At 36.8% G+C, this 13,562-nt stretch overlaps 1 protein-coding gene across 3 annotated transcripts in view; it reads left to right on the top strand.

Moving 5' to 3' along the window:
- Positions 1–4,997, top strand: part of CCDC14 (coiled-coil domain containing 14) — a 52,370-nt gene extending 47,373 nt beyond the window's left edge. For 2 of the 3 annotated variants that reach the window (XM_045502302.1, XM_045502301.1), the window contains one exon: positions 3,358–4,997. In XM_045502302.1, the coding sequence (XP_045358258.1) occupies positions 3,358–4,291 (934 nt within the window). In that variant the 3' untranslated portion in view covers positions 4,292–4,997. The remainder of the gene's footprint in view (positions 1–3,357) is intronic. The other variant, XR_006718370.1, reaches the window with a different exon arrangement.
- Positions 4,998–13,562: the final 8,565 nt, after the last annotated feature.

Raw genomic sequence — 13,562 nt, 5'->3', positions numbered from 1 at the left:
AACACAGTCTGCCTTTTCACTAGGAATGAAAAAGGATTTGTTTGCAAGTGGAGCCTTTTCTTAACACTCACCCTAACATAGAAGCATAGGAAATGAAAAAGCTTATTACTTCTTGTATATTATCTGCTTTTAGAAGACTGTGTCTGAAATATTAGGTGTAAATGTTTTACACTCTTAAGACTCCAAGCTTTTTCCTGTCAGTTTTTTCCATTGTTGTCAAGGACGTTTTCTTCTTACGCTGGACATAAATCCTGTGTCTTGACTACTAGCTCACCTGTTAGATTAGCGGGTCTCTTTAAATGATTATAGAAACACGGTGGGCAAGCTTAAATTAGCACAATGTCTTACAGAGTTTAGTACTACCCCTACATTTTCTGAAGATTCAGTAAGAACTTCAAAATGCCAAGTATACCCATGGATGGTAATTTTTGTTTTGTCAAAACAAAACAAAAAGTTGGTAGTTGAGCTTAATTATATCAAAATTCACCCACGTTGGTGATTTACACTGTGTTTGGTGATACCCTGTGCAATTCAGTTAATTAGGAACATCTCCAATACTATAGCTGGGCTACTGTGACCACTTTAGTTTTACTTTTGCCAGAGGGTAAAGCGGCACCATCTGACAGCACAGCTAAATCTTCACGTTCAGCTCCCCTCCGTCTTCCCTTTAGTCGTACACTGCAGTAAGAAGGATGGATGTTTTTTTGCACATGTTTTAAGTAACCTCTTAAAGATTTCAAAAAATTTCTAAATGCCTTTTCCAGAATGTTGGGGAAGGATAGTGGGACTAGAAGGTACACATAGGAGTTTTAAACAAACACCCTAAACCGTCGCTCTCTCTCCTTTCTGAAACCTTGAATAATTTTGAAATATATCCTTATCACTTTTTCAAAAATTCACTACAACACATGTTACAAAACCATTAAAATGTGAGGAAATTAATAGATTTTCAGTAAATAAGTAGTAAATATTCTAATAGCTTCTAAGAGCACTCTTAGTGCTGATAGTTATTTAAGTTAGTATATTTTTATAAGTAGCTGAGAACCTTGAATTTCTTGTAAAAATGTGTCCATTTTCTAAGCATTAAAAATCAGTGTTTTTAAATAGTGTATCCCATATAATAGAAACAGAAATATATCTACTTTGTAGCTATTCAGGTGCTCGTATTGCTTCCTTTAAATTTTTGACATACTGTCATTTCTTTACTTACAGAGATTTTTCTTTTAGTTTCAGAGATAATGGTGAGTCACATTTTGTTTATAAATCGGATGCTTAATGATTGCTATTAATTTCCAGAGATTAAACTCTTATAAATGTCATTGTCCCTTTCTCCCTTTCTTCATCACTGATTTTGTTCACAGTGAAGATAACACTTTTATTTAAGTCTGGAAAGAAACCTCAACATAAGCATTCCTTTTCTAAAAACAAATAAAAATGAAAGCTCCAGTATGTAGTCTGATCGAATTAATTAGTGGATCATTTCAGAATTTTTTTAAAGATATGTTCATACAACATATTTTTTCTTTTTTTTTTTTTTTTTTTTAATTTTTTTTTTTTTTTCAACGTTTATTTTATTTATTTTTGGGACAGAGAGAGACAGAGCATGAACAGGGGAGGGGCAGAGAGAGAGGGAGACACAGAATCGGAAACAGGCTCCAGGCTCTGAGCCATCAGCCCAGAGCCCGACGCGGGGCTCGAACTCACGGACCGCGAGATCGTGACCTGGCTGAAGTCGGAGGCTTAACCGACTGCGCCACCCAGGCGCCCCCATATTTTTTCTTTTAATAATAGCTCATTGACTTTTTGAAAAGGCATGAGGAAAAGTGGTAAGAACCATAACCATTTGAAGAGCAGTCAGAACTCAAAGTATGTTTAAGATGACAGTGTAATAAGTAAGCCAGGTTAGAAAAAAATTTATTTTTCCTTCTGTAGGAAAAAACCCACTCATTCTATATCCAGAGATATAATCACTGCTGTTTAATATAGATTTCCTCTTAGTATTTTATTTGGCCGTGTGTGACTGTTTTTACAAAAAAATAGTATTGTATCCATGTTATTTATGGACTGCTCTTTTAAATTTAACCTTATATAATGGACCCAACAAATATTCCTTACAACACAACTATAAATACCTATGGTACAATTAGAGCATAATTTACCTAAATCATTCTACTCTATTTGAAGATAAAGATACTAAATTCACCTATTTTCTATTACAAATTATATCTTTGCAAGTGTATCTTGGGTACAGCCTCTTGGTATATATATATAGGATGAATTCCTAGAAGTGCAAATTAGTGGATCCAAAAATGTGAGATATACAAATATTTAAGTCTTCTGATGGATTGCCAGTTTGCTCTCGGGAAGGGTTATACCAGTGTACGTGTCCCACTGATAGTACCTGCTTCTTCAAGCTTCTCTGACAGTGGGTATTATTCTTATTTTACTATGTTAATTTGATAGGCCTCCTCCAAAATAATCACATTTTCAAAATTTGAATTTCTCTACTTAAAACTTGAACTTTTAAGATATGCTTAGTGGCTACTTTTAATCTTTCAAAATTTCCTGTTAATGTCCTTTGTATCTTTTAAAAAATTGATGTATTTCTTTTCTTATCGATACGTAAGAATATATATATGATTCAATTCAAAAAGTCCAAAAGCTTGATAGAAAATGGCTTTAATAGGTCTGCTAATAAAAGCTGCCATCAAATGAACACCCATATAGCCTGAAGCTGTGCTAATGATAATAAGCACATTACCCTCATATTTTATCTTATTTGATGTTCGTTGTAATTCTGAAGTAGATACCTTCACTTTGCAATTGAGGAACTTGAGATTCAGAAAGGTTGAGTGACTTACCCAAGATCACAGCTAGCGATGATAGTATGTGACCCTGAGTGGTTTTTCGTATGCCACACTTCTGGTACCTAGCTGCTGGTCATACCTAATTATACCAGAATTTATCTCTAACTATCCTTTTTTCCCAGTATTGTTCCAGTGTCCTTTGCATATATCTTTTGAATGGAGAGAAATAGCTTAATTACTAACAGAATTCACACCATTTTACAATGTTGCTCAAAAATAAAGCATTTTATACCCTAAGAGAAAAAAATACTGAGCCTCTATTTCTAAATATCATAATATTAGATTTGATACAGACTGAGATCTTTGATTGATTTTATTGTAATGTACTCATTCCAGAGTTCATTCCTTGAATTTTGCTTTTAGTTACTTTTTTTCAATGTTATGAACCAGGTGCTTGCCTCAGATCCTTTCTTTTAAAGAAGCTGTATAAACAAATAAATGAAAGAAACCGGTAAAAAGAATAATTAGTGTACTGAATTCTTCTTAACAGAACTTTACAGAGCAGTATGGCAAAGCTTCTCTCAGATCTTAGTATGGACAGTGCTCGCTGCAAGTCTGGAAATAATCTTACCAAATCACTTTTGAACATTTATGAAAAACAACCCAAGTGTGACCCAATCCCAGCTCACACTTCCATAATGAGCTACCTAAATAAGTTAGAAACAGATCACGCTTTCATACATTCACAGCCACTTTCTACATTTAACAATGAGGAGAACATAGAACCAGGTAGACCTTACGAAAATGTTCTGCCCTCCAAAAGCCCTCAGCATGGTAACACAAGGAACAAGGAGGAAGTATCAGCCCCTGGGATCATTCCTACCCTTTCAAAACAGGATTCTGATGAGAGTGAAGTCACAACTTTAATAGACGATGAGTGTAATTTGGATAATACAATTTACATTCCATTTGCTAGAAGCACTTCTAAAAAGAAATCACCATTATCTAAGAGATTATCCCCCCAGCCACAGATCACTGTGGCTTCACCGCAGCTGGTCAGCAACAGTGGACTTGTCTCTGAAAAAGAAAATAAATTGTGTGCATCCGGAGTTGGTTCCTCTTCCAAAAAGGAAGCAGAAGATACCCCTGAGAAACTTTCCAGAACACCTGATATGGAAGACAAGCAGCTCCTCAAGAAAATAAAGGAAGCCATCTGCAAGATACCTGCCGCCCCTGAGGAGCCACCAGAACTGGCGGCGTGTCATGGCCCCTCTACTTGTCAGAGCGGCAGCATTCAAGTGAAAAGTAGTGCTGTCTCCGATGGTAGCTTTTTTAATTCTGACTTGACGTCTGACTGGAGCATCTCCTCTTTTTCAACGTTCACTTCTCGAGATGAACAAGACTTCCGAAATGGCCTTGCAGCGCTGGATGCCAATATCGCTCGACTCCAGAAGTCCTTAAGGACTGGTCTTCTGGAGAAATGAACTCAGAAGAAAAGGGATTGAGTACCTCTTTTTAAGACTAGAACTTGGCTACAATCGAATGTATATTTTAAATTTCTTTAGCGAAATGGATATTAATTATGTATTATAATTAATTGTATGAATAATAAATTTATTGTTAGAATATATTGACAGTCTGGAGCTTATACAAACAAGTCATCTTAAGAAATTGACATTTGTTAAGAGAAGACAATTACAGGTAATTGGGAAAGTATCACAAGTAATATTTTTAGTACTTAGCAGTTTGAGGTCTTTTCTTACCCAGCTGGGCTAAGGGTCCAGGTCAGGATTCTCTGGTTGTCCTAAAGAATAATGGGAAGGGAGTCTCTGGGTACAATTTATTGTATTCAAACTAGGCTTTCTTTTCTCTTTCAGGATTCCTGTTTGTTTTTTAATGGCATCGTGTTTTTCTGTGGGATGCTCTGTGCTACAGGCTAGTGTTACGTATAAACATTTCTTTTAAGAGAAAAATGCCAATATCTCCACCTCTTAAAAAACATTGATTGGGCCAAGAAAATATAGATAACATCCTCAGTTAGCGTATGGTTTCTTAAAACTTTGGCACTTTTATTTGTTTTATTCTGAATAGGTGTTTAAGACCTTTTAAAAATAAAGTCAGACTGATAAATGCTAATAGATAAGTCATAGCTTGGGAAATTTGTGTTTTTAAATAAATGAGAAATGTTTATTTGGGTTTTTTTGTCCTTATTATATTTGAACATAAAGGAGTTTTTAAATCTTTCACTGGTTATAGTTCTGCGTTTCTGCACTAATAACTTTTTCAGCCCATTAGCTGAGAACATTCTCTATTTGTAAATAATATGAATTAAGTTAGTTTCTGCTTCTCTCTACTAGCAGTTCTTAACTATTCAGTATCACCACCATCTGTGTGAGCAGCACATTTGAGCAATTAGAAGGCTGAGGGTTGTCCTATCACTAATACTTCCTACAGGTCCACTGCCTGGTACCTTTCTGCAGAGTGCTTGGGCAGGCTTTAGCATTAAAGTGTTCTGCTGACTGCAGGATCTCTCCCTATTAGTTTTTAAGTGTTGGTGCTGCATCTTCTGGTGGACCCAGATATAATCTCTTTGGCATGTCCAGATTTTATAGAGATTTAAGTCTAAAAATATTAAATGAATCTTCAGTTATTTTCACAGGATTGTCCATGACTATTTTTAACTTTTCTTCCAGTATTCATAAATTAATCAATTGATGTATTTGGAGGCAATAGGCCACAACTCTTTAACATATAAGTTCAGAAGTACAGTTCAGAAACATAAAATACAGGAAGGAGGAAAATTGTGTCATCTGCCCACGCCCAAATATTCAATTGTTATTCATATGCAGAAGTAAATTCTTAAGATTATTATATGATAATACAAGAAGAGCATCGAATTTTCCCCTTAAAACAGGATGGGCATTCTTATGTGCAAAGAAAATTATTAAATGCTTCCATAAGTTTCACTTAATTAGGGTTAGCAATGTGATTGAAAAAGAAGAGACTGGAAAATCCTCTAGAAGCCTTACCAGGAGCTTACTCTTTATTCAATATAAGACACACATATGGCACAGAAACATGAAAAATTGGGTTAAATTTCAAGGTGGAATAAGATTCTAGCAAAAAGGATGAGATAGACAGCTTCATAGAAGTTTAGAATACAAGGAAGCCAACAAATGGTCGAGGAAGGCCTAGAAGAAAAGAAACTTCACTTGGATGTTTAAGAACATATAGGATCTGAATAATCATGTGGGTATCCTCAAAATGTTTACCCATAAAGTACCATCAAAACATGGAGTTGAGTAGTATATTAAAAACATGATAGGTATACCAACCTGACTATAAAATAGAGGGACTAAGATTACTACAGTTAACTCTTGAACAACACAAGGGTTAGGGGCACCAACCCCCCTCTGCAGTCAAAAATCCATGTATAACTTAGACTCCTCAAAAACTCTACTACTTATAGCCTGCTGTTAGCCAGAAGCCTTACTGATAACATAAGTAATCGATTAACATATTTTTTGTATGTTATCATGTATTAATATACTGTATCTTTAGAATAAGCTAGAAAAAATGTTAAAATCACAAGGAAGAGAAAATACATTCACAGTGCTATATTTATCGGAAAAAAAAAAATCCATGTGTAAGGTGACCTGCATAGTTCAAACCTGTGTTCAAGGGTCAAATGTATATGATAATGGTAACAGAAGATGATGATAGCACAATTAGAATAGTTAGGGTCAGACTAGAATGTCTTGAGCTCCAGGCTGAGGAGTGATCACTAACCATGAAGTCATTGGATATTTGGGAATATTTGGTGGTGGTGGTTTTTATGTTGTTGTTAATTGAGGATCACCAGATAAAACTGGGTGTTCTCAAAATTGCATTGAGTGGTCATACACAAAGATTAGAGGAAAGGGAGGCTGGAAACCACCTAGAAAGCTGTGGCAGTAGTCCAGACAAATCAACAAACAGAAATAAAAGTGAAAAAGGAGAGAGAAATTGAAAAATTTTCAGTTGGCTTGGTGATTTGATAGAAAATGAAAGAGAAATCAAAGATGACTCCCAAATTTTCCGGTTTGATCAGTTTGAGTCCACTGAGCAATGTCTCAAGTGAAAAATAAAATTCTTGGTCAAGTTCTAAATTAAGTCTTGATAACAATACTGATAATGGAGAGTGGGATAAAAAGGAGAGACAGCATGCCTGTTCTCAGTAGTCCTCTTTAGAAATCTTCACATGAGAAGTCAGTGTAAGTCTCAGAAGGGTCAGTCTGGCCCCAAACCCCAGTACCCCCTCACACAGCCTTTTCATATGTCCCAGAATGTGAAAAGCAGATTAGTGAGGTTTCTCCCAGCCTCTGAGAAGGTGAACTCAGTGTAGAATGGGAAAGAACCATCCTCCAACATTTTGTCACTGTTCTGTCCTGTCTTGGATCTGTGGAGATAATGTGCAAATGTCAACATGGATTTAGTATTTGTGAATACCACTGAAGAGCATCTGATTCTGTCTGACCAAGTGTAGAGATCCTAAGGGCCAAAGAAGCCAAAGAAGTACTTTGTACACATTCTTCCTTTATTCCTGCTGCTCTTGGAGTTTAGCAAGTCTTGCAAAAATCTTTTCTTTTCACTAATGGTGGCATTTATGTCAAGTGCCTTAAAAGTTATAAAGGCCTGCTTCAACCACATGGAGAGGAGGGCAGAATTGCAAAGTGTAATTAGAGAGAAAGGGCATCAGCCAAATCACAACTTAGTATTTACTGCTCACATCGTGGGGTGTGATCTCTTCAGCTAAGGATTCCTTCATTAAATGAATACATGAAATGAAAGCTCTAATATTTGCCAGCGACTATTCTGGGCTCTGAGAATACAATAAATGAGACATATTCTCTGCCCTCAAGGAGGTTACATGACAGTGGGGCACAAGCAAAGGAACAGAAGTTATAAGTGCTCGAAGAAAAATGGGAAGGGGACAAAGATGATAGAATTGGTTTAATTTTCCATTATTAGGGTAAGAAGCCCTTCTCAAAACTTCTGTTTAGGAATCTAGAATTTAAGCATACCACCAGATAGAGCTGGATTTGATTTGTGAGCTAACACTCCCTTAATCATTTTTTTTTTTCTTATGTTTATTTCTGAGACAGAGACAGAGCATGGGTGGGGGAGGGGCACGGAATCAGAGATTGAGGGTGACACGGAATCTGAAACAGGTTCCAGGCTCTGAGCTGTCAGCACAGAGCCCGACGCGGGGCTCGAACTCACAAACCGTGAGATCATGACCTGAGCCGAAGTCAGTCACTCAACTGACTGAGCCACCCAGGTGCCCCCTTAATCATTTTTTAGATCTGTTAATTTTTGGTTTCCTCCTGCTCACAATTGCTTGAATGTGCCTCATATTTTGACGTTTTAGTACAACATGTGTAGAGAATTTGGCACTCTTATTTAAAGCAGTTGGCCTGAGTAGGACCTCCCTGAGAATTATAATCAGAGTGAGCAAGATGTTAAGGACTTCTGAGGGGCTTAAAGATGGGTTTTTGAAAGAACTTTAAAAGTCCTCTATATCACACTTACACCCAAAGAAGGAATCTTTTCTACAGGGATACCTGCTACTGGTAAGATCCCAAGCACACCACATATATTCCTTTTGCCTGGACCACCCTTTTGTCCAGGCTCCTCCTGACAAATTTTCCTCATTCTTCAAACCCCTGGTACTACGACTGTACTTTGTATATGCCTCCAATGATGCATGTATCAGTTTACATATCAACCTTTCCTACCCTGCATGCTTCTCAAGGGTAGGGACCAGGATTTATTCATTTTTGACACCCCTCATGGCACTTGGTGCCTGTCATATAGTAGGCAGTTCATAACAATTGTTGGACTTAACTAAATCCCTGACAAATGGTCATCTCGGCTTCACTTGATTTTCTCTTGATGTCAGCAAGTTCATGCAACAGTTGATAGCTTTATTAGACACATCTAAGCCCCTGGCATTAACCTCCCTGTATTTTTTATTCTTTATTCCCTTTATTCACTTCTGAAGCAAAATTCATTTGTTTAGCAAACATCTGCACACTGCTTGTGCTGTGGAGAAGCCACAGATTTTTTTAATGTTTAGAAGGGGAGATAGGGTGAAACGTTTATTTAACTCTGTCACCATTGCAGGGATAATTTATCCTACCAGCCTACTTTACCACCTTGTGGGAGGGATAAATGTAGGCAAAGCACTTTGAAAACTGGAGGGCGCTGTATAACCTGATTTACAACAACATTTAGAGAGCCCTCGCCGTCCTGCTTGCCTTGTCTTGATGTCCTCTAGTTTGTCAATGTCTTAAAACTTAAATCCAGCAATGAGCAGATGAACTCCAGATGTGATGTTATCAAGCAGAATGCAATTAGATTATCACTTCCCAAAATCTTGTTAAAGTTGTTTTAGCCATTATATTCTACTATAGATCATATTAGGGCTATAGTTCATTTCCAAATAGTATTCACATGGTTGTTCTTGGTGTTGAGTAGCATCGTATTAGGACAGGTCAGGGGGACCCAGCTCCTGTCCAGCTGGTGAGCAGTTCTTCAAAGCTGAGGTTCTGACCAACCAAGTGGTCTCAGCTGCCCCACAGTTCACATTTACCACAAACTCACCTGTCCTTGAAGCCAGGACTGTTCATAGAGGCCGTAAAGGACCATGAAAAGAGGCAGACTGGGCATCAGGAGACCTAGATTCAGGTTCTGTTACTGTTTCTCTGTGTGAACTTTGTTCTCCAGTTATAAAATGTGAGGATTTGACTAAAAGTTCTTTGGTCATTCCATGATTTGACGTTCTTTTTAATATTGTATTCTAGCATTTTGACTAGACATCTTTCAATTAGTCAGCTGTGGAGGTTATGCTCAGGGTATGTAGAACTTCAGATGAAGTGAAAAGGCCATTTCCCTATCAATGGGATGGCCCTGTTAACTCTAGAGAAGATTTATAGAAAGGAGGTCATTATTTGTCACCTATGATTCAAAAATTCTGATATTACTGTTCTCTCTATTAATAATTCTATCACAAGACTAATTTTTGAACATCACCATTTCTATTAGCATTCTATACTTAGAAGTTTGAAATACTCCTGGTATAAAAAAGATTGTGGATAATTTTTGCTTTATTTTTTACAGTGACTTTTATAGATAAAAGGGACCTTATGATTCTCTATTCCAATCTCATTTTTAGAAATATGGAAACTGAAACCAAAAAAATATTTTAAAGACCCTTGCTCAAAGCCACACAACTAAATCCTTGAACAGATATTGCGATTTTCAGTCTACTTTTGTCAAAATTTCCCTGATATCAGCTAACTCTCATGACCATTTGAGTCCCAGGGCCCCAAATCATCTGTCACCAGAATCTAGCTATATGGCATTCTTTCTCTACTAGTATGGTCTAATATGGAATGAATGAATGAATGAATGAATGAATAAATAAATAAATAAATAAATAAATAAATAAACATTCCTCCTGGAATTTATCATAAGGATTAAGTAAAAACCACTTTGTGAATTATGAACACTAAATAGATGATAATGATCACTATATATAGTTGATCTATGTACCTGTGTATATACTGTACTAGATACTTAAGGTTTTACTTTTGCTTTCTGAAAGGCACACAATGTTTTTAAAATCTCTGTTTTGCATTTGGCATAATACTAGTAAGACAATCCTCCAACCAATCACTTGGCTAATTTCATCAGAAGTTACCATTTAAACTTGTTTTTAAAGTAGGTGGAGAAAGTTACGTGAGTTTTTCTCCCATCAACACTGGCATTCACAGTGAATTCTGACATTTCCAGGACACCAGTACTACCATCTACTCAGCCTAAAGGATTAAAGTGTTCATTTCTCCCTGAACACTTCAAAAAGACATGCAGAGGCATCACAAACTATCCGGGAGGAAATTTTGGTGCCCTTTAGAGCTGTAGGAGTACACATTTGTTAAGATCTACAGCAAGAAATGTCCACTGCTCAGTAGGGAACACACAGCCAAGGTACATATTTACCCCACCATCCTTTCCAGATTATTCTGTACTTGGCTGTGAGCTCCAGGCCTAGAATGGGGTAGGCTAGGAGAGTCAAATATTTCAAACTAAGCAGCTCCAAAACAAGCAGAACAGACCTTCTCAGAGGGTAGTCGTTTGTTTGTGGTTTGATGATAAGAAAGAAGTAAAGGGAAAATAAAGTTTCAAATCCAGAGACTAACTGGATGGAGAGAAAATTAATCTTTTTTTTTTTTAGGTCAGTATCATCAGACTTGCTGTCTTAGGGTAGGGAGATTGGTGGAAGATGAGACACTACTAGAACAAGTTAATACATAAATATGTGAGTAAGTAGGTCTTCACTATTTAGAGCAGTGACCTATATGCCACCTCTCCATTCTTCCCACACCACAATGCTAATGATCATTTTTTCACCAGAGAACTGAGCCCTCTGTCATCATCTCTTCCCTCTCCCCATCCCAACTGTATTAAAATCCATCTGATCAGATTTCTGTAATAATGGATGACTAATGCATAAAGCAACTCCTTCAACCCCTAACTTACCCAGAAAGCATATGAGAATTTAAATTGTAGTTTTGTATCTTTGGCCAAAGATTGAGGAAAGGTCAGGAGAGATCATTGATGAATATAAGATACTTAGCAGTGATATTTCACTGGATAACACGGATATTTCAGTGGATAAGGTCATTTTAATAACAATGCATTAGAAGAGCAAGAATTCTGCATCATGAGTCAGATGATCAAGTGACTCTTCATATTCTATGTGACCTTCATTTATTTATAACTTATTATATCTCTACTGTGCTCTACACACTGAGCACAAAGTGCACACAAAGTGTGCCTCTGAGGAACCTTGGGCCCCAGAAACTGCCAAATGAGGAGATGGGATCTTGAAGACTCTCCAGCTCAAAATGCTGTATTTTCCAAGGAGAGGGCTCCCAGTACCAAAGGAATTTCCAAGTAAGTAGTCATGTAGCTCTGATAGACACTCAAACCATGTTGGCGTCATATAGAAGTTTAGCTTTGTATTGCTGTCCTATATTTATTTTTCTTCTGGATGATGTCACTTTCAAAGAGTATCTTTGTGTGGTGACTTTCTAATGACTGAATATCTTAATTTCACCCTCACATTTAAACAATAGTTTTCATTGGATTTCAATGTGAAGATGGTAGTGTAAAGTTGTCCTTTTCCCTTCTTTTGTAGAAATCAAAATGAACAAGAGGAGTACAAATGCCATTTGTGGGGAGAAACAGGAGACAGATCTAAAACCAGGCCACAGATTAGAAGAGTTGCCAAAAGTAATAGTCTTCAAGCAGGGTTCATATGAGAGGGAATAGAGGGAAGATGCTATGACTCCAGATAGAAGAAGAAAGAGCTAGTAAAGCACACTTCTCAGCGATGAACAACTCACCCAAAAGAGAGAAATTTTAAATCCTTAGTTTATGACACAAGAAGAAGATTCATAGGCTTTATGTTAGGGGAAAACACACAGATGCCTATTAACGATGTAGAGAAGAAACACTTAACAAATTACTGCACAGAACTCTGAACATTAAGGAAAATTCTAACCCTTCTTACACACAAGCATTCTGCAGATAGCTGATCCAGGGAAAACTTCCTTATGTGCTTCAAAAAATGAGTCATCAAAAAGGACCAGCAGAGAATCTATACTAAAATATTTTGAGAGAAGAAAATGAAAGAAATAGGAAAATCAAATTATAAACTAAAAACGACCAGAAAAATGTTGCCATAGAATAGATACAAGTTGTGACTAAATATTTGACCATGAATTCTTAAAACTGACTTAATAGCTATTAAGTTATTATATTATATAGTATTATATAAGCTATTATATTATATAGTAAATAACTACTCAAATCAAGAGCATTGAGCAGAGATGCAAGAGTTTAAGGACAAGATGAGACAATAGCTGATGAAGGAGATGCTAGCAGAGCTTAGGAAAGAAATGAGAGACAAAAATTAAGCCATCTCAGAAATGAAGGGAAAATCAATAAAATTAAAACATGATAGTTTTGTTATAAAATCCTAGGTTCAAATTTGTTTTCCTTCAGCACTTTGCATATTACACTGCACCGTTGTCTTCTGGCTCCCAGTGTGGCTAGCAAGAAGCCTGTCATAGATCCTTATTGCTTTGAAGGTGATATAATTTGTCTCTCTGGAAGCCTTTAGAATTTTCTCTGGATTTGATCTTCAATTTCACTCTAATGAATATGACAGTATTGTGTTTGTGTCTGTGTGGGTTTTTTAATTTTTTAAAAATGTTTATTTATTTTTGAGAGAGCATGCACACTTGCGTGAGTGGGGGAGGGGCAGAGAGAAGGGGGTGGGTGTGGGGAGAGAGAGAGAGAGACAGAATCTGAAGCAGGCTCCAGGCTCTGAGCTGTCAGCACAGAGCCTGACTCGGGGCTTAAATCTACGAACTATGAGATCATGACCTGAGCTGAAGTCGGAAGCTTAACCCAGCTACCCAGGTGCCCCTGTGTCTGTGTGTTTTTAAGTGTCTCCTATTAGTGCTCTATGAACTCTTTAAATCAATAATTTTACCTTTTTCTAATTCTGGAAAATTCTCAGTATTTCTTCTGGTATTTCCTTATAATTTGTTTTCCTGTCTCCTGCTGTGATCTGTATTAAGTTTTTACTTCAAACCTTCATGTCTCTTAACTTTTCTCTTATTTTTGCCATCTTTTTGTCTA

Source organism: Leopardus geoffroyi, chromosome C2, assembly GCF_018350155.1.
Source record: "Leopardus geoffroyi isolate Oge1 chromosome C2, O.geoffroyi_Oge1_pat1.0, whole genome shotgun sequence".
NCBI lineage: Eukaryota > Metazoa > Chordata > Mammalia > Carnivora > Felidae > Leopardus > Leopardus geoffroyi.
This window is presented reverse-complemented; position numbering and strand designations above follow the sequence as displayed.